The sequence below is a fragment of the Drosophila eugracilis genome, unplaced genomic scaffold (assembly GCF_018153835.1).
Source record: "Drosophila eugracilis isolate 14026-0451.02 unplaced genomic scaffold, ASM1815383v1 contig_1765, whole genome shotgun sequence".
NCBI classification, from domain to species: domain Eukaryota; kingdom Metazoa; phylum Arthropoda; class Insecta; order Diptera; family Drosophilidae; genus Drosophila; species Drosophila eugracilis.
Genome location: NW_024572605.1, coordinates 4,813,047 through 4,837,853, shown reverse-complemented (window position 1 = coordinate 4,837,853; position 24,807 = coordinate 4,813,047). Strand labels below are relative to the sequence as shown.

The 24,807-nt window shown below is 41.6% G+C and overlaps 4 protein-coding genes across 5 annotated transcripts; 2 read left to right on the top strand and 2 right to left on the bottom strand.

Annotated features, from left to right (window-relative positions):
* Positions 1-1,978: 1,978 nt before the first annotated feature.
* Positions 1,979-3,001, top strand: LOC108104454 (DNA translocase FtsK). Its single transcript, XM_017210518.1, has 2 exons — positions 1,979-2,132; positions 2,389-3,001. Exons 1-2 carry the CDS (start codon positions 2,118-2,120, stop codon positions 2,866-2,868), a joined length of 495 nt encoding a protein of 164 aa, XP_017066007.1. The 5' UTR covers positions 1,979-2,117; the 3' UTR covers positions 2,869-3,001.
* Positions 3,002-4,022: 1,021 nt separating this feature from the next.
* Positions 4,023-4,768, bottom strand: LOC108104470. Its single transcript, XM_017210535.1, has 4 exons — positions 4,555-4,768; positions 4,413-4,501; positions 4,224-4,356; positions 4,023-4,161 (listed from the first exon to the last, which is right to left on the bottom strand). Exons 1-4 carry the CDS (start codon positions 4,676-4,678, stop codon positions 4,091-4,093), a joined length of 417 nt encoding a protein of 138 aa, XP_017066024.1. The 5' UTR covers positions 4,679-4,768; the 3' UTR covers positions 4,023-4,090.
* A 139-nt stretch (positions 4,769-4,907) lies between these two features.
* LOC108104462 (histidine-rich glycoprotein) lies at positions 4,908-6,659 on the bottom strand. The gene is made up of 3 exons (XM_017210526.2): positions 6,559-6,659; positions 5,768-5,829; positions 4,908-5,289 (listed from the first exon to the last, which is right to left on the bottom strand). Exons 1-3 carry the CDS (start codon positions 6,577-6,579, stop codon positions 5,034-5,036), a joined length of 339 nt encoding a protein of 112 aa, XP_017066015.1. The 5' UTR covers positions 6,580-6,659; the 3' UTR covers positions 4,908-5,033.
* Positions 6,660-14,008: 7,349 nt separating this feature from the next.
* On the top strand, positions 14,009-24,244 carry LOC108104597. Of its 2 annotated transcripts, XM_017210765.2 has the most exons (11): positions 14,009-14,260; positions 15,308-15,443; positions 15,538-16,595; positions 16,657-16,737; positions 20,621-21,814; positions 21,889-22,230; positions 22,289-22,606; positions 22,659-22,806; positions 22,861-23,066; positions 23,411-23,594; positions 23,654-24,244. In XM_017210765.2, the coding sequence occupies exons 1-11, from the start codon at positions 14,131-14,133 to the stop codon at positions 23,970-23,972; spliced, it is 4,116 nt and encodes a 1,371-aa protein (XP_017066254.1). In that variant the 5' UTR covers positions 14,009-14,130; the 3' UTR covers positions 23,973-24,244. The 2 variants fall into 2 exon arrangements, with proteins under 2 accessions (XP_017066254.1, XP_017066253.1); XM_017210764.2 differs by lacking the exons at positions 14,009-14,260; positions 15,308-15,443; positions 15,538-16,595; positions 16,657-16,737 and adding an exon at positions 19,332-19,684.
* The last annotated feature ends 563 nt before the right edge of the window (positions 24,245-24,807 follow it).

Below are 24,807 nucleotides of genomic sequence, written 5' to 3'. Positions count from 1 at the left end.
CAATTTCAATTTCGCTGGCTTTTATTTTGCTTTATTCTGTTTTTCCGGGCCATTGATCAAGGCTAACGAGATCGATCGGGTGGCTGGCTGCCTGGTTGCCTGGCAATCTGGCGGAGCAGCAACGTAACATAACGCATTAGCCGGCCAACACCAGCACCACCAGCGCCCACCTACACATGGAGAAATAACCAAATTTGGGCATCAATTGGCTTTTACAAAATTAACTTAATCTTCAAGAAAGCTAATGTTTTTACCAAATATTTGTTTAAAATTGTAAATTGTAAAAAGAAAATTGTATAAAAATATGGAAAATTAGGCTTTTGGGACCTTCTTTGATCTTATTTTTTCTCAGTACAGCAAAGATCGTGGTTGCAGAGAGGGGCAGGGATTGGATTGTGTGGATTGGACGGTGCCGCGCCCGCGCAAATTCCTGCCAATGGCTGGCGGCAAACACAAATTATAAGAATTAAACTAAATCTGTTACACCGTTGCCAACAATTGGGCACGTCTGTCCCCCAATATAACATGTTCATATACATGTTGGCCATATGTATGTATGTACTATGCTCGTATGTAAGCTGCTATCGTCGTGTGCCGACCCCCCGGGCAATGGGCGCTGCCTGATTAGCTCATAATTTGTGTGGCCGTGCGATTTTCGCTCTTTTCCACGTAATTGAATTTCCCAATTCAGGCTGACGGCTGCCGGACTGACAGGCCCAGGAAGTCGCCGATCTTGGTGGTGCGTAAGGCGGTTCCGAGATCAGTTTCACTGGCACATTGCGTGGTGCCAATGAGTGAACGGCCGTCAACCTATAACGGGTTATCGGAAATAGAATTGCCACAGAAAAATCTAAAACTAGGGATGCAAATGGTTAATAAAATATTTTGAAAAATATTTTAGATATTTTTAGACTTCAAATTAATATATTTAAATATTAGTTGCCTATGCATTAAACATAAAATTACGTTTAATAATCAAGAACTGAAAAAGTTTCTTACTGAAGTTCCTAAATTTCTAAGAGAGATGAAAATAATTTAAGAAAATATATCGAAAATTCTTAAAGGATTATTACCTAGAAACCAATAACCTTACCTAGATATCAACCCAGCCCTAGAACCTAGAAGTGAACCTCGACGACGCCGCCTCTCGAATGTTGTGCATTGAGATCTAGTGCAAGTTCGCTGCACCGAAACCCGTTTGCAATGACTCGGACCACCGCTGCCTTCCGGGCAGACCGGGCGACATGTGGCAGTGGCATGCCAAGGCGATGCTTGATGGTGGCACGCCGATGGCGACCTGTGTGTGAGAGTCTTACACGATCCAAATCCAAATCCGAATCCAAATCGGAGTAAAGTGATTCACGAACTGCTGATCCCCCTTGCTTGGACTGCTGGGCTGTTGTGTGGCAAATGCGAATTGAAAATTGGCCAAACGCCAACGCGCGGCTTTGTCAAAAATACAAAACCAGCCCGGAGATTTCTAATTTTTTGTAGGATTTTTTATTTTTTTTTTTCTATTTTTTTTTTTTTTTGGCCAAAATGCAAGTTGGGGGCTTAGTTCATTGCTAATGACGGCATGTCGGTAACTCGATATAAATGCACATTCGTATGTGTTTGCATAGTTGGGTGTTTAAGCATATTACCTTACCTATTCGTCTATATATATATATATATACATATATGCCTTGTCCGTCGGCTCCGTTCGATTTATTTGTCCGCGCTCCACAACAAAGACTCATAATAATCTGTTGGGCCAATCAAGTAAAATATGCGCGAGATCAGTCAACTACAAAAACAAAAGCAAAAGTAAAGCAAAGTAAAGCAACTGCAGCAGCAACAGCAACAGCAACACCAACAGCAACAGCAACAGCAATGAAAGTGAAACCGAGTCTGGCCGAGAGACTCTGGCTGAGATTGAGACCCGGCCAAGAGTCGGTTCTAGCCAGCATCAGCTATATAAGCTTGATAGCCGGGCTCGGCAGCAGCAGTGCAGCGCTGACCAGGAACCCAATTGGAAGTTTGAGCTACGACTTCATAGTCCAATTTGGCCAAGGATTATCAATAATACACCCACAACACTAGAACCAACTCCAGCACCAATTCCCACCCACAACAACATGTTCTTCAAGCTGGTAAGTGCCCTTTGAACCAGGCTCCGGTCATCAAGGCTAGCTTTTAAAAATAGATTCTGGCAAAGAAAAATATTTATAAAAATTAATAAAACAATTTTGAACTACATGAAAATGTTAATCCCAATAATTTGTAAAAGTAAATTCGAAAATGAGATTTTATCCAATTTATATTGTAATTTTTTGAAAATTTTGAAAAAGTCATTCTTAGTCTTGAAACCAAAAGATAATTCTAACATTTCTAACCATTTCCTTCCAGCTCTTCGCTACCTTTATGGCTCTGGCTGTGGCCAAGCCCCAGCACCAACCTGCTGCCCAGTATCCGGCTGGCGTCAATCCCCAGGACTGCCCCAACTTCCCCATCTGTGATAATGCGCGTCTGCACAATCCCCAGCCACAGTGGGGTGCCCCACAGCCTCAGTGGCAGCAGCCGCAGCCACAGTGGAACCCCCAGCCGCAGCCACAATGGCAGCAGCCGCAACAACAGTGGAATCCCCAGCCTCAGCCCCAATGGCAGCCACAGCCCTCGTGGAACGCTGCACCAGCTCCTGCCGCTGGTGGTGATAAGTATCCCGCTGGCATCAATCCCCAGACCTGCCCCAACTATCCTTACTGCGATGTGAATGCCGGACATGCTGGTGCCCCAGTTGCTGCCCCACCACTGCCCGGCTGGACGGAGCGTCTGTATCCCGCCGGAGTCTCGCCACACCAGTGCCCCAACTTCCCGTACTGCAACTAAAGCGGTTCTCTTGCGGCTAACCCCGCAGCTTCCTCTAACGCTTCGCCTTTCCCCGCAGTTCTCAATTAGTTGACATTAATTTGAAATTCTTTGTTGTTGGCGCCGAAATAAATGCAAAATGTTGGTCAAAATAGTTAAAGACTTTGATTAGCTCAAGGGTTTAGAGGGGGTTATCTTTGTATTAATGGTAATGGGGTTTAAGTTGGAAGATTTAAGAGGTCTTTGAGGTAAAAAATGATAAATTAAGGAATGAAAGTTTGATACTAAACTTAATTTCTTACTTATTTAAAATATTTATTAAAAATTCGAGTTCTATAATAACTTATTAGATTAGATAGATAGATAGATAGATTAGATTAGATAATAGTAAAGACCCAAGGACCACAGATCCTGAAAAGATCTTAAAGATAAATATAAAATTCTTCATTAATTACATAATTTTATCACAAATTTCCGTTGGCCTAGGACCAGTTTCCATCGTGCTAAACTAGGAACTATCGCTCTCATGGTCCGAGAATGTGCCCTGCCACGCCCCTGACTTACAGCTTTACATGTGTGGGCAAGGAGCGGAGTGACCAGACCGGACCGGATTGCAACCGTCCAGATCAGAAGGGAGCGGTACGAACTGGCAGTCGACCTCAGTCGGAGCTGGTCGATCGAGTGAGTGAGTGCTTTGTGAAAGTCGTTCTTGCAAAACTTCGGCTTAATTGCCGCCTTCGGGAGGCAAGACCCAAGGTCAAGTGCAACTGCAAATTACAGGCTTGCTGCAGCAATGGGATTAACTAATGGAGCAATGATCCAATCGAAACTATCACATTCCCAACTAATTCACTGCGAAAGGTGCGTGCAATCGAAATTTGGTTTATTAATCAATATGGCATTGCCCTATTTATTTTTTCAAATTTGTAATCATTTATTTTTGCTTAACTAAAAGTGGAAAAAATGTGCAACTCATGAAAGTGATTTTATGAACAAATGTTGAATGTAGCTGAAAGGGTTTTAAAGGAAAAAAAGTTTAAAAGTTTAAATTTTAAATTCTTGGAAGCTTGGGGTGTGTTTCATACAGAAATGATTATATAAAAATTAACAAGTGCAAGTAAGTTGGAAGATGTCAGAAAACTAGTTTCTGCAAGAAACCAGCTGGAAAGCACAGATACATTGTCAAAGACCCAAAGGTTTTATTTCTATTAGCACATTACAATTTAATAAAAGAGGTTTAGTCTCAGAGGAACAGGACTCCTCCTAAGGCGGCATAGAAGGAGTAGGCCACCAGCCAGAAATAAAGCGAAAGAACTGAAAGATTTCAGGATAAACTTATAAAACTTAAAATCAAATCAAATCTTAGATTAACTTACAGAACATAAAGGCATAGATGATTATCACCCAGAACCAAATAACCAGTATTACGTCGGATACTATCAATATGATCATGGCCAGGATCATAATCATAGTCGCTAATATATAGAACAGCATCCAGCTGCTCCTTAACTAAAATAAAATTCATAAAATATTATAGAAACTATTTATGTTAGTAAGAATCTCACCAGAAAACATCCGATGATCAGAAAAACGCAGCTCAAGATGTGTATCATCACGAATATAAGGACCAGAGCATGTCCCAAGTCGGGAACACCTAATGGGTTATCATGACGAATCTTTACCTTTAAAAATCTTTACTTCACTTACCAGACTCTCCGAATAGAGCCACACAGGTACCTGCTACAATATCCGCTATAATATGCAATATCCCTATTATAATGGTGCCGATGCGCAGATCCACACAGCAGCAGCAATTCTGTAAGTAGATCATATTGCCGAAGGTCTATATAGTTCTGGGGTTTTTCAACTTTATTATATTCGATTCGAGTTTAGGTGTTTTAAATTGTTAAGGGGAGAAATGTGTATGTTATGACACTTGAAACTAAAACTCTTAGCTAGATAGAATCTTAAAGTATGCATTAAACTTTTATACTTTGGGGAAGGCAACCTTTTAACCCATTTTATAAACCCCCTAAAACACACTCAAAGCTCTTTCTGTGTACAGTCGAATTGTGATTTTATTTACATTCATTAACTTAGCATTGTACAGTATTTACAGGCTGATTTAACTTGGACTGGCTGATTAGATGGTGGGCTAATAGAAAAGCTGGCCAGCTGGGGATGGCTTACAGCCAGCCGTGTCCGTGGTGAGAGCTCCAGCCATGGTGATCGTGATGGTCATCGAAGACATGGTGGATGGGCACCTCCTCGTGATGAACATGATGTACTGGCACCGGGATCTCCTCGTGATGGACATGATGGACAGGGACCTCCTTGTAAATGGGCACTGGCACGTGCTTCACCACCGGCACATGAACCTTCTGGACATGATGATGATGCACCGTGTGCACTTTGTAAGGCACGTGAATCGTATGGTGTTCGCTGTGGATTGAAAGTGAAATCGGTCAGATTGGCAGCCAATATACAATGTATATATCCATCGGATATTAGCTAATCAGTTGCTTGAACTCAACAAACTTGGCAGCCAATCGGAATTGGCAATTAATTCGCACAATTATGCGGGCATTACAATGAATTAAATGCCAACCGCCGCCGCCGTCGTTGTTGCCTGCGAAATTCCTAAGCCGCCAGCCAAGCCAAGATCGGCTAAGTTCAATGGTAGATACTGACGATCTCCGATAGACTGGAGCGGGGGCACTCTAAGTGCTACAAGCGTTTTGATTGCTCAATTCGATCGCAATCGGACACATATTTTATATACCCACAGCCCAGTCGGAGCGTTTAAAAACCCATGCGACCGCTCGTTAGCTTAGCATAAAAGCGGGAAATGGGTATTTTTATCGATTCGCTCGGGTTATTTATGGATCAGTTCAGGTGCAGATCGTACGTAGATACTTACTGTTTGCCAAAGAAGCCGGGACTGGGGGCGCAGTAGGCCACGGCGAAGAGGGCAACGAAGATCTGAAAGTGGGCGATAAGGAGTTGTCTAAGTGTCCGTTTTAAGAGCGCAACATTATTTTATATATATATAGAAACTAATCAATATAATTAATTTTAATTTGGCTAAAGTTAGATAACTGCCTTTAATGCAAATTTATAAGCTTTATGATTCATTTTCACTGTACTTATGGGGGGCAATAATGAGGATAATGGGATTAAACAAATTATGGCAAAAAAACTAAACAAGAAATCTAGTTTAGATTAATTGGGAGATCTTTGATACTTAATTTATTCATGATCTTTGATGTATGAAATATATAGAAAACTATCAAATAGCGATTTAGAAGACTCATAGCTTTGCGTAACAAATTGGAAAGATAAAGTAAATATATTTTGAAATTTTTTAAACCATTTTTATATCAAACAAATTCTAGTAAAATCAATCTTAGCAAATTTTGTAAGGAACCAAAACCCCTTTTCTGTATAAACTCTATTGATTCGTAATTTGTATTTTGTAAACTTTAAAGTAAATTTGGTAACTTTTTGATTCAGGAAGTTGGTATCAATGATATTTGATTTTGATTTCTTCAATTTTCAAAATTGTTCAAAATTCAATCCTTGAAAGTCTTAGTAATTTTCCAATAGTCAGCTTAAATTCACGATTTTCCACTTAAATAAAATCCTTTTTAGATCCACACGAAGGGTATTTTTTTGAACACTTTTTAAGACCGATATCCTAGCCGCACTTACGAATACTTTCAGGGCGGACATTGTTGCTTGGCTGAAGAGTTTTTTGCGATACGAAAACCGGAGCACTGTCAGGTGGTGACTGATAACCACAGGCTGCGACTCATCCATTTTATACCCGGCGCCAGCAGCGGTTTTGTTGTTGCTAAGACAGTTGACTGCGCTGCACAAGAAAGACGTGACGTTGGTGCAGCAGCAACAGCAACAGAAACAGCAACAGAAACAGCAACAGCAACGCAGCAGCAGCAACAACAGTTGATGAAAACCCAACAGCAACAGCAACAGCAACAGCAAAGCGACAATAACCATAACAGCGACTGTTGGTCATGTTGGTTAGTTAGTTGGTAGGTAGGTATTACCTACTGTTGACTTTATTTTTACGAGCGGGGGTTAAGACCCCCTCTGAGATGATGGGGGAAGGGGTTAAGAGCGGTGGTCCATGCTTCAGTTGTCCACAATGGCAGACGATCGAACTTTGACTTGCTGGAGCTTTTGTGTAATATACGAGGCAAATTACATTAATTTCATAATCATAATCGCAAAATGAGCGAGAAGGAGTGGGGGCTAAAATCATTCCAAGTGAATGACCAAGTAGCACATATATATCGTTACTGAATGGATCACTTAGCGGCCTTCTGCCGGCCGCCACAAAAAAGTGAACGTGAGTTGCGGAGACAAAACAAAGTTGTCAAGCTAATCCAAACTGTATTTTGCTTCTTTTTTTTTTTTTTGGCCCTTTCATATCGGTTTGAAGACATCTCCAACGAACGACCTTGAGGGCCCCTCTTGTGGTAACTGTCGTCGGTGGTGTCAATTAATATGGGTCACCGTTGGAATTACAGGAGTCAACTTTTGGTTGTACATCGAAAAGGCAAAAGATACAAAAACTGATATCACGACACATGAAACACGAAACACGTACGCCGTAAATTTGCAATAAAACGCATTTCGGGCAATTACTTAACAGTTACAGTTGTGGCGCTAATCAAGCCATGCATCACACGATTTTCAAGAAATTCGATTTTGATTTGGAGTTTGATTTTTGATTTTTATTTTTGGTTTTTGCTCATTCTTTATAATGTCCCTGACATAACGCTGGCCACGCCAGCTGCTGTTGCAACTAGTTGTTGCATGTTGCTACTGCTACTGCCACTGCTATTGCTGTTAAATCAACTGTCAAGAGCTTAAATTTGCGGATTGTTTAACCCATTTAAGGCGGAACCAGGGAGCCTCTGTGGGGTAAAATAAAAAATTAAAGTTTAAGTATTTAAAATCTTATTTCTGTAATCATCTTCTTAATGATAGGATTTTTCTTTATCAAACATAATATATGGTACATGAACTCTAAATATACATTTTAGTAAATCCCTAAACCCCTTCTTACCAAATTTAATAAATATCAGTAAAGCCAACATAACGAACAGAGGCCTATAATGGGTTAAACTTTTACTATCACTCGTTTGTTTTCTTTTTAACTCTCTCAGCCTTTCGGTGTATATGTAGGCCAGTATGTTTTAGCTGCGTTTGAGGGCGCACCATAGCCATCCTGCCCCACCAACGAGTCACCGAACCACCGGCTTACCCCTCCTCTTGGCTGGATGTTATTGCATTTGCGGCAAATTGCTCGTTTTAGACATGCCAAATTGCATAATGGATATTTGTCTGAGCGATAAATATGCCATGGCTTCCATGCCACGCCTCCCCACTCCCCTCGTTGCCACTTGCCCCCCCTTTCTAACCATGCGTGCCCCGTGGGCAAAACCAAAACAATAATCCACCCGGTGGCCGCTGCGGTGGATGATTACTTTCGCTTTCTGCGAACGCGCTCGCGAATCGCTTTGGATCGGGATCCCGAGATCTGCACATGCAAATACTTCCTGTTGGGTGAGTTTCTGTGATTTCTGTGAATGTGGACCACTCGAGAAACTTTTGGACCAGGTCCGAGTTTTCCTGCAGAGGAAGAAATGGGTAAAGGAAATTCGATGAGCATTTCAGTTTGGTGAGTTTTCGATCATAAATCGGATTTATTAGCTTAAAGTTGAGACTAATATTGTCATAATTACAAGTTAAGTTATTTTATTGTTAACAATTTTTTCATTTTTCTCAAAAATAAACTGATCACAAAAAGTAACTAAAGTAGTAACCGATCTAGACGTCAGCATAATCATACTAGAACAGCTTGCTTCGTAGATTCTTTAAGGTTAAGGATTCTTATATTCTTCTTATACTTATATTCCTCTTAAAATAATATCTTAGTTTCTTAAAGAAGTTACTTATATACTTTATCTCAATATAAAAAACATTTTTCTCTCTGTAATAGGATCTCTTTGGCTGGCCAAAATCAAACAGCTGGCCACTAGACTCAGTCTCAGACTCCAACTCACACTCTAATTGAGACTGTGACGCACATGCAGACCCAATGGCTCACTCAGCACCAACATGATGTAAAACACGCCAAGTGCTCGTCGTTATGCAGATATGGCAGATATTGCCCGATATATATAAATCGAATGGCTGTCTAATTGGACGGCGGAACATGGCCGGCTGTTCAGTCGATTGGTTAAACATGAGTGGACAAATCGTTTTTGATAAAACCAAACAAGATTGATATTAGATACCTAACTCATAAATCAATACAACGCGTTCCCAAGAAAGATTGATGTCCATCAGAATTTGATTTACATTTGGTAAGTTGATTTTTAGTACTATGAAATATGATGTTGGGAAAATCTTAATGTTAGAAAATTGTTTTTGCAACTTAACTGGTATTTTCCTGAAGATATATGTCTTTTCATGGTTTTTCGGTTTATTTAGTTACTTTTTTATGGTTATTAATTAAATCTGTGAAGCTGTAAAGCGAATAATGGACTTTAACTAAGACTTAAAAATATATATTACACAACTTTGTAGATGGTAAGGGAATGCTTGTTAAATTTATAGGTACGCCAAATTGGTGAATAATTAAATATTATATTTTGAAAGACTTGAATAGGAAGTACAAAAAGTTTTTCAATAAGTTTATTGGCTTTTTAAGATAATAATTAAATAAGCTATTTTAATCTCATTTTGATTCAATTTATCCTAAGACGCTTTCTAATCAATTCAAAATCTAGAGAATGTAAGTAATCCCAACAGAAACCTCAACCTTTTCACTTCCACACTTTCTTCTTAACTAAAATAAAGTTTTTTTTTAAATCATGCCCCCTTGAATTAGCATATCCGTGCTAGTAAAACCAAGATATATGAATGATTTTAGTACGTGCTATCAGAAGGGTCTTCCTGCTGGCCCACAACTGCCAATCAGCTTTTGACCATAATTTATGTGCCCTGGCAAAAATCGTTTACCCAATCAATGCGGATTACATGACGCTGACTGAAGGCTTGGATTTCCTGCGGATCACACTCAACTCTGATCGACAATCGAAGTCGACATGGTATCGTATCTGCCGCCAATATCTTCCAGTTAGACACGACCTGAAACTGAAATTCAAATTGAAATTTCCACGCAGATATATGCTAGAAACGTGGTCAATTCGCGGCCCCATATCATCGATATATGGTAGCCTCACCCACTTGGCAGGCGGAGTGCGTCCACCAAAAAAGACAAAAACCGCCGATCGCCTATGTAAGTCCGATGAATTTTGATGCGATGCGATTTTTGGACTTCGATAGGGTCGAGGGACAAGTGCCAAACGCCAAACACTGCACATTCAAACGATATTCGAGCGATATGTGGAGCAGCCCCCAAAATATTCACAGGCATTGATTATTGTGCAATCCATGGAAGTGCCAGAGTGCCGGGCTTCTATTTTGGCCATTTGGCTATTAACTGTTTGCCGAAGCAGACTTGACCTGCTTGGGGCGGAGCCACTCGGTCATTTATAATTAAGAATGGCCAAGAATGGTTAAGAGGTTTTTAAGGCTTTGTGGTATAAAGAATAATATTCTTAAGAGCACTTAAAAGTTCTTAATTATATGTGAAAATAATTTAAGCTTTTACATTTTTGGCAACTGGCCAATAAAATTGCTTTAAGTCTGGTGAAAATTCTTTTTTAAACTTAAAATTTAAATAATTGTGTTTAAAAAGACCTTCTTAGTTCTCTTAAAAGTGATATGAGAAACGCAAACCTTATTTATTATTTATTTAAATGTTTAAATGAAGTAATTTTAAATACCATTTAGCTTGTTTGTTTGTGCTTAATTACCTTATTTTTCATTTTAGTCATAATTTTGCCATTGGGCAATCCCCAAACTCTTAGAGGCGTAACCCCAAGTTGAGACTTAGAATTCCTAGGAGTTCCTGGTATGCAAATTAGCCGCCTAATGAGCTCATCATTGACTTCAACGAATCCCAAAAACCAAAAACCAAGTCCGATTCTCCTGCCTCTGCTGACTGCGACGTTGGCAGCGACTGCTGTTGCGCATGCGTCTGCGCAGACTGCGGCGTCTGAAGTTGAAGTCGATGGCGAGGCGCTGATGAAGAACAACCCCGGCCTGAATTAGACGACGCCAGCGAGCATGACAAGGTCGGCACTTAAAGGTGTCGCCAATTATGAGCCTCACCTCTTAATAACCACCCACCTCTCTCCCGCCGTGCATCAACCTCAACATCATGATGATCTTTCGAAAATCTCTTTTTCGAGCGTTTTGTGAAAACTCGCTCGAATTAACGCTTCAGTTAAAGCCACAAATGCACTTGCGGCCAGTTACAAAGTTAGTAGGTGTCCGTTAAATTTGAATTTCACACCGCTTAGAGCGCTCAGCAATGCGGAAAGGAAAACTTTTCAAGCTCCGAAACTTAAATTCTTGGATTCTTTGCTTCAGGTGCGGTTCTGATTCGACTGCTCCACTGATTCTAGTCTTTTAGCCAAGTGTTCTTCCTCTCTCTAATTGCATCGAAAGAAACACACAGAACACAGAAACAATAATCACGCAAATGTGCTTTTATTTTGAAGTTTCTACTGGGAAGGGTATATTAACTATTAAAGGAATATTGGTTAAAGTTAAGTCATGTTGTAAGAGCTTAAGTACCTCATCAGAGCATTGAAAACTTAAGTCTGTTTTTACAGCTTGATTTTTCATTTACGTTTTTGCTCCAAAATGTGTAACTTTCTGGCTATCATCTTTTTATTTCTTATTTTTAGCACCGAACAACTTTTGTTGCTTTAAAAAAATAGTTTAAAAAACAATTTTAGCTGAAAATTTAGTTGATTACTTTTGTCTAGACAGATTTTTAAATATAATTATTGAACTATTTATTACAAAAGAGCAATCAACTTTTCCTTATAATGTGGCCCATTTCTCCTGTTACAATTTCATTTTAAACAATTTTCGAGAGTCATTGCCAGCTATTTGAAGCGGGAAAAAGGGGCAGGAAAATCCGTCGAACTCCGAAGTAGCTCTTTCACCTCTTTGTAAGATCCCCTTGCCCATCGAATGTCTCAAGTGGGCGCAGCGTGGGCAATGCTAATGATGATAATGATGATGACGATCTGCAGAGCCAAGCTCCAGCGCCTCTTACACCTCATACCCACCCCCTCTTTAAAAACACCTTACTTGTAGTATAAAGCTAACATCTAAATAAACAACAACTAAATTACACTTGGGAAAAAGATTATATTTTAAGCTATTATAAGTAATTAACTAAAATTTATAGTCTTTTTGAAATCAAATAATGAATTTTGTTTCTAGTTCTAAGCCTTACAGTTGGCTTCTTTTTTCTTTAAAATCTTCTTTGTATATAATTACAGATTTTTCACTTAAGACTTTTGTCAAAATATTTGGATATCTTAAGATTCCTAACAAGTTTTTTTAAAGGCTCTAAAAGCCTAACTAAATTTATGAGCTAAAAGTTTGGGATATTTCGCTGCTAATAGTGAATTTTTATAAAATAATCTGAATTTATCATGGAAGATTTATATCTAGTCAAGATATTTCTTAAGTAGAAGAATATTTAATTCTTAAACTTCCAAAAATTCTTAAAATTTTTATACAATGCAGTACTCAATGACCTATACTGAGAGCTTGATTAAGTGGAGAATCTGCTTAAAAACACTAGAACTAAGATTTCCAAAAATTTCTAACATTTAGTAAAATTTCAATCGGTTTTATGTTTTTTTAAGCTTTATAAAATGTAAATAATATATCTATAAATTGAAATACAAAAATTTATCTCAGTGTGGCAACAAGAAATTATCTGGGCGGGATGCTTACCTGCCTCCGACTCCATCGCTGCCACTGCTTCTGCTGCTGCCCGCGGCTCTGTCGCAGCACTGTCGCGTCTGCGCCGCTTTCTGCTCTTCCGATGAGTTTCGAACACAACTAAATCAGAATTTTTATTCAGTTTCAATTGTTTAGCGAGTGCGGATCGGCGTCGAGTGCGCGAGGCAGCGAAAACAAGCCAAACCAGACGAGACGGGCCCAAAAAAAAAAACAAAATCAAAATAAAACAAAAAAATAAAAATAGAAATAAAAAAGTCAAATCAAAAGATAAAAAGTTACAAAAAAGAAACTTAAACAAAAAGTTAATTGAAATTAGAGGTGTGTGTATTAGGAGGGCTGCTTTCTTGTCATTAGCCGAAATTCTAGAGATTTGCAAAGTGTCAAAGCGCAACGGAAGTGCCGTTATATTCGCTACATTTCCCAGCCTAATTTAACTCGCTCCAAAAAGAAAAACATAGAAAAAGAAAGAAGAAAGTCAAACAATTTTCACCAACAAAGTTATTTCCTTTTTATACCGAGAAGAATTCTTCGTCACCTGTCAGCTTTTAATTAATCATCAAGATTCTTATTAATTTTTTTTTTTGCTTTTTTGCAACTATAAAAAATGAAGTTATTATTGTTTTAGCTGCTTTCGGCATTGGGATGACAAATGCTGGATTTACGCATTGATGAGCACTTTGTCATTAGAGTTTTTTAATTATCGGGCCGAAAACTTTGAAAAACTTTTGGTCGAAAGGTCACACAGGCGGCAGCCCCTGTGCAGTGAACTCTGACGTCATTGGCTGTAAGAAGACTTCGTACCGCGCTCGGTTGGTTGGTCAGGTTATTGACTCTCCCCCTCTCTTTTCCACTTCAACTTACAGTCTAGACCTCCCCATCATAATTATGTTTAGTTCGTCTCTTCCGCAAACGCAGAATCTTCAGAAGACTCTACTTGGCCCTGCGAACCCATAAATAAACCCGATCTTAACTCATTTTTTAACGATCTGCATATTTTGGCAATATAATTAACGGTGAAAAGAATGTGAAAAGTAGCGAATAGTAACGCGAAAGCCAGTAAAAGAAACAAAAAAGAAAGAAACACGCGACTGCAAAGAAAGGCGGAAGAAAGAAGCAGAAGGTTTCTACGCGTGTCGGCTGAGTCTTCATCTCTCAGTTCGAAATCTCCCGTCTAACCCATCGGTGCCTCGAGCAAATCTTCTGGCCAAAAAAACAAAGCCCAAGTGAAACCGCCGATAATGCAAAAGGGGAAGTGCCAAAAAAAGCGAGTTAAGTGAGAGCAAATCTAAAAGAAAGCATCATCATCATCAGATCGCGGATACTGCCGGTGGGGTCACCAATTAATCAAGCCCAATGATAGCGATTAGCGATAACTCGCTGGGGCGGCGATTAATGCGTCTGCAGGTAGCATTTCTCCTGATCGGTCTTTGGGATTCTTCAAAAGCTTTAACAGTCGACAATCAACTGGTATCAGCGCGAAATGGTAAGTCATCATTTAGATTCGATTTTCTGTTCAATAATCATCCTTGGGAAGTCCTAAAAGTTACTAAAAACATAGAAAATACTTACTTTTGTGAGTTTAAAAACAAATTCTTTAAATTTAAATATTTAATTTGCCATACCAGCAGCATTTAATATGTTTTTAAGATGTTAATAAACACCATTTACGCTAATAACTCATACAATTGGTCGTTACATCTGGCTTAATGCCTTTTCGAGAACTCGCTTTTTATGGGCACTGTGTGAATGGGAAAATACTTACAATATGGTTATTAAAAGAATGGTTTTAGTAGTAGTACTAGTAATAGTAATACACTAGTAGCTGTGTTATTGACCCATTCTAGCTATAGTTAAGAAAACGATTATGGGTTCTTAAAGAACATAAGTTATGAGTTGTGGTTTTCATATTAAGATAGGGTAAAGAGGGATACTTGTTATTCTAATTTTCTGCATAAATGTATAGAAAGTACACTATAGCAAAGTTTAACTAAAAGTAAATACCAGCTACTATAATTAATCACATTTCCATTACTCAAAATATATTCTAAATGAGATAACTTCTTGGAAAAGATCATGCCAATCTAATGACCATTGGCTGGGGGCCAATCCATCAAGCATGTCACACCACAGACACCGCAGAGCAATGTGTTTTGTTTATGGTTTGACCTTTTTGAATAATTCATGCACTGACAAAAATCCTATGGGTCACAACCCAACTGCTAACCCAGCCAGCAGGGCAAGCACGCAAAGTTAATAAAATTCAAATTCAAATCGGAGTTGAGAACAAAGCCAGCTAACAATCGAATAAAAGAGACAATTGCAGAGTCAATAAAACTAACCTACCGTAGAGTGGACGAAGTGGAGCACCAACAGTCCAATGTTGGTGATGGCCTTGAAAGTGCAAGTTGGGTGACGCAATTGTTTCAAAAGGCGAAGCAGTGGGGTGGAGGAGGGATTACTTAACTAACAATTGGAACCTTTTGTAATTTCGATTGTAAAAATGTACCATCTTACTGTGTTGCATCGACAGACTGCTTCGAGCGGATTGCATTGGAGGCGATGCTGCCATTTGAGAAGACCTTCCGCACCGAAGACACCAACTCGCTGAAGATGTGCAAGGAGAAGTGCCTGCAGGCGGGCGAGAAGTGTCAGGCCATCTCGTTCGGGTGAGTCGTCTTCTTCCACCTGTCACCCCTTGATTGCCCAATTTCCATCTTATTTATATATGTATATATCTATATATACCTTGGATATTTGCAGTGTTCATCGACGCGGAAACGGCACTTGTCAATTGTCATCGGAGCAGTACGGTTCGGGGGGCGGTGGGCGTCCGGGGGGCGTGATTTTCGATCCCGACTTTGATCTGTACACGCGCAAAACTAACTGCTTCGACTTGAGCGACAATTCGATTGCCCCCGGTCCATTGCCCGTCCCAGGCCCCAGTCCCATTTCACCCGGTCCAACGCCACTGGATCTACCAAATAGACCTTTGGATGTAGGGAATACCCCAGTGCTGGTGGTGAACCCAACGCCGCATACTTCTGGTAGTCCACCTCCACCGCTTGGTCCTTCTCTACCGCCACCTGGTGTGGGGGATCGCCTGTACTTCTCTCATGATCTATATCCACTGTACAAGTACCCAACGCTCTACGAGAACAACTATCCGTCGCCCAATGAGGAAGCCTACATACCCGGTGGCTATGCAGCCAATGCACAGGAGGTGGATGAGCGATATAGACCCCACTATGGACCCGTAGATCACGCAGAAGATGAAGGCCCAAGGCCCACGCCTCACAGCCCACCGAGGCCCATCTTTGGATTGGGCTATGGAAATGGTTATAGCTATGGATCTCCGGAGAGATATACCCCGCCTACGATGAGACCATCAAGTGGTTCCTCGGAGGAGCGTCCAAGTTATGGAGGAAGGCCACCTCGTCCCACTGCTGATCGTCCGGATTACTCACCTGGTCCACCACGTCCCACGGACGATCGCCCGGAGTATCCTCCACGTCCCTATGATAGTTCCACGCCGTCTTCCTATGGACCACGACCAAGTCCTAGCTATGATGGACATCGTGAGCCGAGACCTGATTACACTAATAGACCAGATCCACCAGCTTTGTCTCCGCATGATAGTTATGGTATGAATGGTCCATCGGCACGACCACCTCCGCCTTACGAAGGACCATCTCCACCGCGTGATGAATATGTCCGCAGGAATGGCAGTGCCATGAGACCAGGAGATGGATATGGTGGCTACGATGATGACAAGACCATTGCCACGTACTTTAATCCTGATGATTTTATGCAAGGAAGCAGTAAGTATTTTGTAATCATAGTCATGGGAACTAACTAACTAAACCATTTAACTACTTGCAGAACGACCTATGCCTGGGGATAGAGATCGGGACAGGGATCGAGATCACGATCGACTTGGTTACCCCATGGACGAACTAAAGGGTAAGTAAGATCTGTGGTGTTCCTTCTCTTGGTTTCCCTACCTCCAACTAACTAATGGATTCGCAATGTCCCCGAAGTTAACCGCCTAATAACCCCTTGGACATGAAATTGTGCCTATAAACCTAATAAATAGATAATGACACGGGTCACTTGAGAGTTGCAACAACAACAACAACAACAACAATGGGACAACTAAATAAATTAGAATTAACATGGTGCACAAACTAAAACTCATTAGCTTTCGGGGTCCAAGCCGACAGAGACTGGTCAAGTGACAGATGACAGACGCCCGATTGACCCACATTCTCTGGCTTTTATTTTGCGTAACACAAAACTAAACCCATTAGCCTGGCATAATGCTCATCGGATCTGGGCTGAGGGAATCGGCGAGGGGTTGCATTGGTATTATTCACAATAATATATAGATACAACGGAGCCAAAAGCTCTACTAACTAACCCACCCACCCACAAAACGGTATAATAAATAATGCTGGGGCCAAAGTTTTTGATAAATGGCAAGCGCAGTAAAATGGAAATGCAAAAATCGGGGTCACCAACATGGGGTATATATCTTTTTCGGTTCTCTTAGATCTTTTTGCAAGGAAATGATTAGTAAAGGGTATTATTTTATGTGATGGGAAGGTAGATGTTTATATAGAATGATCATGCTTATTAGGTTTCTGTACGATGAAGTCATCGATTGCATAGTTAGGGTCAACTTTTGTAGTTTTTGTAGATTTTTCCTATAGAGATAACATCTTTAAAAACCGCATCTTGTGATTATTTATTAACTTTTAGCCAAAAAATAACTTCTTGTTGGTAATATTCAAAAAATATTTATCAGGTTACTTACCTAACTTCTGCAAAGATAATCCCCAAAATTAACTTCGCTTATTATTTTCCGGTCCCTTCATATAATATGATCTCATTACTTTACCAAAGAAATTGAGTTGTCAAGTGCAGAAGATTTATGACATTTCTGAAACTACCAAGCCAGATCATCAAAGAACAATTTGTATTTTGATTTTGAAGCGACTTCCTTTCGGTTTTCCCAAGTGTGACGGATTGGAGTACATGAACCCAGCGGGTGGCGGTGACATAAGCCTACTGACTCCGCCATATACCATATGCTCTATGGCCAAAGCCAAGTGCCAAGTGCCAAAGAGAATCCCAAGTTCAAATGCCAAACTTGATGACGTTGGCGCAATTAATTGTGTTTTTCTAAAGTTGGCGTGTTTGCCAGTTAGTTAGTTAGTAAGCTTGCTTTTATTTGGCGTGGGACAGATCGTAATTTACACTTGGAGATTGGGCTGGGAGGCGGAAGCGATCTTTGCTATGGGTATCTCCAGTTTTTGGCGGTTCTATAGTGTTGTGCAAGATCGGAATAGAACATCAGAACAGTACGGAGTGGAACTGCACTCAGTATGCACACTCCTCTGGCATTCATTGTATGCAAATGCAAACACCAAGTCGGTGCACAAAAACCACCCACACTTGCGGTTCGAGTTTGTGGCACCACCGCTGAGCTGCACCACAGCCTGACAGCAGTGACATTGATTCAGAAACGGAAATGCACTGGAGTTGGTTGGTTTTTTTCGGGTGGTTGAGGGGGTGATATGATCGATGGACTCATATCTGTGGTCAGGCTTGATTGGGAAATGCTGGTGGGCCCTAAAAAATTGAGCCCTCTTCGGAAATGCTAGAAAAAAAACGAAAGACTTAGGCAAGGAACTTGACATCGGGGAATCCTTTTGAGTTTTCAAGTTTAGTCTATTGAGTTCTTGAGAAAATGTTCTTACAAAATAGTTCAAAAATGCAAAGTTATAGAACTTTTTTATATTTCCTAACTAAGTTAGTGGGCAACCGCTCTTCGAATAACTCAAGTCCAAGTTAAAATGTTAATATCATTGTAAGTTATAATTACAAACTCAAGTCAAATTCATTCAAACAAAACTTAGACCCAATTAAACACCTCTTGATAACCCACAAAAGTCTGAAATATGGTCCATCCTTGAACTGAAAACTAAATTATAACAGACTTTGTTCCCCATAATTCCACTTTATTAGTTTAAGATTTATTGGGTTAACTGTTTGGGTCTAACTTTTCCTAGTAGCTCATTAAGACCGCTCTTATTGAAATGAAATAATAGGCATCATATCAGAGTTGCGGCATCCTTGAGCGAGGTCTGTTAACGGTTGGCTGCCCTCCAACAGCATCGCATCTCGTAGCGATCTGTACCCTCGTATTTTCATCTGAATCATCGCTGAAGATAGCCATCTTTTCCACCAAAAAACAAAAACAACCCACTGAAAATGCTCATTATACCAGAGATTCAACCAAGATCCAAGTTCCAAGGCTTCTGGGCAAAACGTAGTGCTCTCTGTTGGCTGAGACGGCGTCGTTGGAAAAAAAAAAAAAATCCACATGAAAATGGGAGTGATTTTTCGAAATTTTCTGAGCGTCAGAGCGAGAAAAGCTCCCGGCTCAGAAGCGCAGAAGCGAAAAGCTCAAAAAACGCGCGCGATTTTCTAATGCCGTATAAAACCGCAAGCTTGACCACAGCCACTGTTCATTCGCGATTAGAATCGCCAGCGCCGCGCATCGAAAAATTATATATAAATAATCCGGAAAATTCGTGGTCGCAACTCCGTGTCCTGTGTGCGAGCGAGATGGCCGGATGGCCCATTGTTTAAAAACGCTTGACATTGCACAGAAATTAATTAGCCCAGAACGTTGAAATTTAGCCATTACGTAATCACAAAATCACCGCTTTTCGTATAATAAACTCAAAAAAAGTACAAATTTAAAAAAAGATGGGCAATTTTAGTGGGCTTTTGCCATTGCTTTTGCTTTTGTGTCACATCTACAACAGCGGATCGAAGTTCGTTAGTCCTACGCGCCACACCGATCTCAGTAGCACCATTATCATTGTGGAGGATGCCAAAGGTAAGAGGTGCCTCCAAAGGTACTTCTAGGTCATTCCACTTGGAACGCCACCAGAAACTGTCGACCGAATTTTTCGGTGTGCGTATTAAAGTAATTTGCATAATTTCCATCGTTCTGCGTGAAAAACACTCTGTCTTGGCTACCAATTTTCCCTACGGAGATAATCTTCGGGTGAAGTACACGGCAGCCAACATGACTCGAACATAATTTACTCAAAACGGCAGCGGATGTGCCGCAAAAACACTGAAAAACAACAGCGAAAAAAACACTTCGACCCGTAACAGAAACATAAACCGACTTACTTGGACATAAATGCACTTGGAGAAAAGAAGTGACATTAAGAAGTTCCCAATCAATTAAAGTTCTTGCCGGAAAAGTTGGAAAGTGAAATGACACTTGCTTTCGTATTCCCAAGCAATTATTAATAGATTTTATAAGAAGTTAACATTTGCATGTCATGTTCTTAGGAAGATTGGCCAAGATGTTGTGGTGATTATTTTTAGTAACTGATAAAGAAATTATTTAAACGCGAAAAGAAAAGTAGCCACAGAAAGCTTTTCACTTAAGTGGATTATAATTTTCTTGGCAATTTCTTTTTAGTAAGTGATATATCCGAATTTAACATCAATTTTCTCAAACTTGATTATTATTTTCTTAGAATTTCCAAGTACGTTTTTTTAAAGATAACTTTTTAATTTAGTTAAGCCATTAGTCACCAACTTTCAGTGACAATTACATAGATTTTTTTCCAAGTGCCAACCGACAGCCATGAAGCAACCCAGCCCCGATCTTGGGTTCTGTCCTCGCTTCACTGCCTCCAAACGTTGAATGGTTGATCTTTTTTTCCGCCTTACTTTTCCTCTTTTGCTGCCCACAATTGCGTAAGACGCAGCATCTGCAACTGGCACTGCAACACAGACTTGATCTCCTTTTCAGCCTGCTTCCGCCGTGTCCTGGCTGGTAAAAGGATTGCTCCTCATTTCGTGCGACGTTCCATATCCTGCGAGCGGGTGGAGGAGTGCATGCGGGAGTGTGGACGAGAGCGACGCTTCATGTGCGAAGGTTTTAACTACAGGCTGGATCCCTCGGGTCATGGTCAGGGCGATTGTGAGCTGGTCGAGATGCCGCTGGCCCAGATGGATCTGTACTCCAGCCCAGATCGAAGGGATGCCAATCTGCTGAGACATCCAGACTACGACTACTACGAAAGGGATCGCAATGCGCCGAGCAGCTGTCGCCGAAGTGCTTGCCAGGATTGCTCTAAAGGTCCGGTGAGCAGTCAGCCTGTTTACTTCAAGCCCAGTGGCGGTGCTGGTGGATATGGAGATCGGGATCGCGATCGGGATAGGGATCACTATCGTCCACCGAGCAGCACTGCCGTGGATCATTATCGGGGTCCATCAGGTCCCCCGGGCGGCTCCTACGAACATAGACCGCCCTTCTCCTCCGAGTTCCATGGCTCGCATAGCTCATCCTCCTCCGCATCTTCCTATGAATTTTCCTCGCATGGTTCGGGCTCCAGTTCTGGTTCCAGTTCCGGCTACTTTGGTCACACACCACCCAGCAGTTATGGAAGTGATCATCCGTACGTAGATCGCCATGATCCGCCACATTATCGTCCCGGAAGACCTGATCGTTGGGAAACTTTGCCGAGCAGCTCTGGTTACGATAGCTCCGCCTACAGACCGCCACGACCGGAAACGGATCGCATTGACAAGTATCGTCCACCCTATCGTCCTGGTTCGGATTACTCACCCTATCGACCACCAAGTCGTCCGGCTAACAACTACCTCGATCGCGATGGTCCCGCACCTCCAGGTCCTCCTGGTTCCTACAAGAAGCCCAATAAGTTTGTTCCCTACCTGATTGGTGGCGAGGACAATTGGGGACACTACGGAGGTAGTTATGGCGGCAGCAGTAAGCACTCCTCCTCCTCATCCTCTTCTTACTGGGGTCTAACTGAGTCCCAGAGGCGCAAAGATCAGCATGACTTTAACTACTTCCAACTGGGTGGGCCACATCGCGATTCCAACTCTGTGCACAGTTATCCTGGTTCTGGTTACGATGAGGACTACCCTAGACGACGCAACGATTACCGACAGCAGTGGACGCGACGACCAGGACAAGATGGTGAGTAAAGGGTTTCTAAAGGGTTTCTATCCAAGATAAGTACATACTTTCTTCTTTCCAATCTTCATCAACAGAATGCTCTGCCAAAACTAGCGAGGGATTCCGACTGCACAAAACGGCAGTAAAGCACGCCTATAACGTACCTACTCTGACGGAGTGCGAACGCCTGTGCTCGGATCAGCGTCCCAGTTTCATCTGCCACACCTACAGCTATAGGTACAACCAGGCCGGAAGGGATAACTGCATGCTGTGTGATCGACCCATCAACATGCTCGACTACTATGTGGACATCGAACCGGATCGAGACTATGACATTTACTCCATGGCTGACGACATGGATGTGTGCCGGCAACCACCACCAAGACGACATGATACCGCCGGTCCTAGCACTGCTCTCTCAGATCCGAGAAATGCTCGTAAGTTTAAGTTTAAACTAATCTAAGAAACTTTTTTAATGCAATGTTCCCTTTCCAGAGTGCTTCTTCCGTGCAATCGATGCCACGAGGTTCTTCAAGTCCATTGTCCGTGACTCACTGACCGTGCGATCTGTGGGCGAATGCGAGATGGAGTGCATCCGGTCCACGAAGTTCACCTGCCGTGCCTTTGCCTTCCGATATGGCCAGCAGCGTCATGCTGGAGTCATCGACAACTGCCAGCTAAGTGATTGGCCAGTAAGGGATATGGACAAGGAGCGGCATCTAATCCTGGATGCAGCATTCGATATCTTCGAGCGAGCAAGTTATGGCCATGGATGTGAGATCCAGCCAATTGTGGATGAAAAGCACAAGAAACGTAGGTGATAGTAGCTTTCTTAGGAGCAGTATTAACCCATTATCTATCATAGTCTGCTATCTGGGTTATGGATCACCAGCTAGACTGCTTCCTCCGGCCATCAAGAAGGTGATTTCTGTGCCCTCGGAGATGGCCTGCAAGAAGGAGTGCATCCGCTTCAGGGAGACAACACCTTTCAAGTGCTTCGCTTTCAGCTTTGGGTGAGTTAATAGGATTCCCTGATCCAAGAACTGTTTTTGATATCCCTATATCAGATCCCGTGACAGCTCCTTCAACTGTGAACTCTCCGACCTGGATCAGACCGAGCTAAAGCAGGACGTGCACTATGCACACACCAAGGATCGCGATTTCTGGCTCTTCGCCTGGAATCCTTTCGATTGGACTTGCAGGGACAAGGTCAACACTATTGGCGGATCAAGGGTCAACAATGACCGACGAATGGATATCTTCCGGGAACCGGGTAAACTCAACATACTAACCTGTTGCACCTCGATCCAAGTGTAAATAACCGTTTCCGGCTGCTCTTCCCGGGCAGAGGATTATCATTAGTTGTGTATTATTAGCATTTAGATTTGTGTAAATTAGCTTGTAGCGGAGAATGTGTTTTGTAAATAACTTTTACTAGCATGTACAGTGGTTCCCGCCCCCCAGCATAACCGAAAGACGAATCCATTCCCTGTCCCAAAAAAAAAACCCGATACTAACCGATTGTTGCATGCCACCGTTGTTGAATTCGATTCCGATTTCCACTCCCCAAAATCCCGTGCTCTTGACCTCACTAAATCCGCTTCTTGTCCGCTAAAGGCGACTTGGCCTGGCGCCATTACACCGTGTCCGGAAAACCCTGCCGCAGGAGCAGTCCATGCGCCAAGAATTTGATAACGGGCTTCTACTCCTGCGAGACGGATGCCTCCGAGGTGGGTTCATGGGATTACTGCTGCAAGGCGGACCATCCGTGCGGATATAGCAAGGGCTTCGATTATCCCTGGTAAGTGGAGGGATTCATCTGATCCTCAAAATGTGTCCGCTTTTAACGTCATTTTCCAGGTGCTTTGTGGGTGACGAGTCGGATCAGTGGCGCAAGTGCAGCGATCGGTATTTCCCCGGCAAAAATAGTACCCAGGTGACTCACTCCCATCTGGGACTGCCCAGTGCTAAGGAGAAACAGAAGCATCCACATCATTCGCAGCCTGCGACGGCGGCCAGTAGTGAATATAGCCAGCATCCGCCTCGACCAGGAGGATTGCAGAGCCTGAGTGACTTTGCCGCCGCTCGCCTGTGGCCCGTGACCTACCTGTACAGTGAAGGCCCGCCCAATGCCACCGAATTCAGCAATTTCGTCGACTGCAACAAGGAGTCGTGCTAGTGGTGTGCTAACTTAGATTATGACTAGCCTATTAAGATATACTTGTGTACAATAGAGAACCCCCAAGAGAAATCCAAAAACCCAAAACCACAAATCCCAGACAGATCTACTCGGACCGCGTGGACGTTGTCGTTGTGATCATCATTGAGATTGGATACCATTGTCGTCGGAATCAAGCGAAACCAATTAACTTATTAACTTAACTTTCCAGAATGTTGAATGCAACCTTAATGACAGCTTGCGTGCAGGCATTCTTTCTACCTATAAGCTGAATTGTATGTATTATTAATAAAATTAGTTTTTACGAAGAAAAACTTTTTGGCACATGATTTTTCTCCGGTCAATTAGTTGTTATTAGGTTGTTGACTTCAAAAATGAGGGAGTAAAAAGGTAATTTTTGAGGGGTATACCTATTAATCTTGACTCCTTCACTCCTTCACTCCTTAAGAACCTTTTCAATTTCAGTCTGAGATTTCCATTCACTTTCAATTAAATATAAATGAGAAAAGGAAGTAATTCGTTAATAAATTAAAATTGCACCAGCTTTAATTTTATATAGCTCAATTAGCTGAGAAATCTATAAGTGACTGCTTGAAATGGTCATCCTTAAACAATTCCTTTAAATAGTTAAAAAATATAATTTCTTAAAATTGAAACTAACCACAGGTTGTCGTGTCATGGGTTAGCTTAGACCATAGCTGTTATTCATTTCAAGCACCTTTTGAGTGTTGTAGCAGAGAGCTTTTTTCAACATGTAACGGACTTGCGAAACTTGGCAAACTTGGTTTTCTTTACATTCTTTCAGTTGAAAAATCACTTTGAGCTTATAAAAATA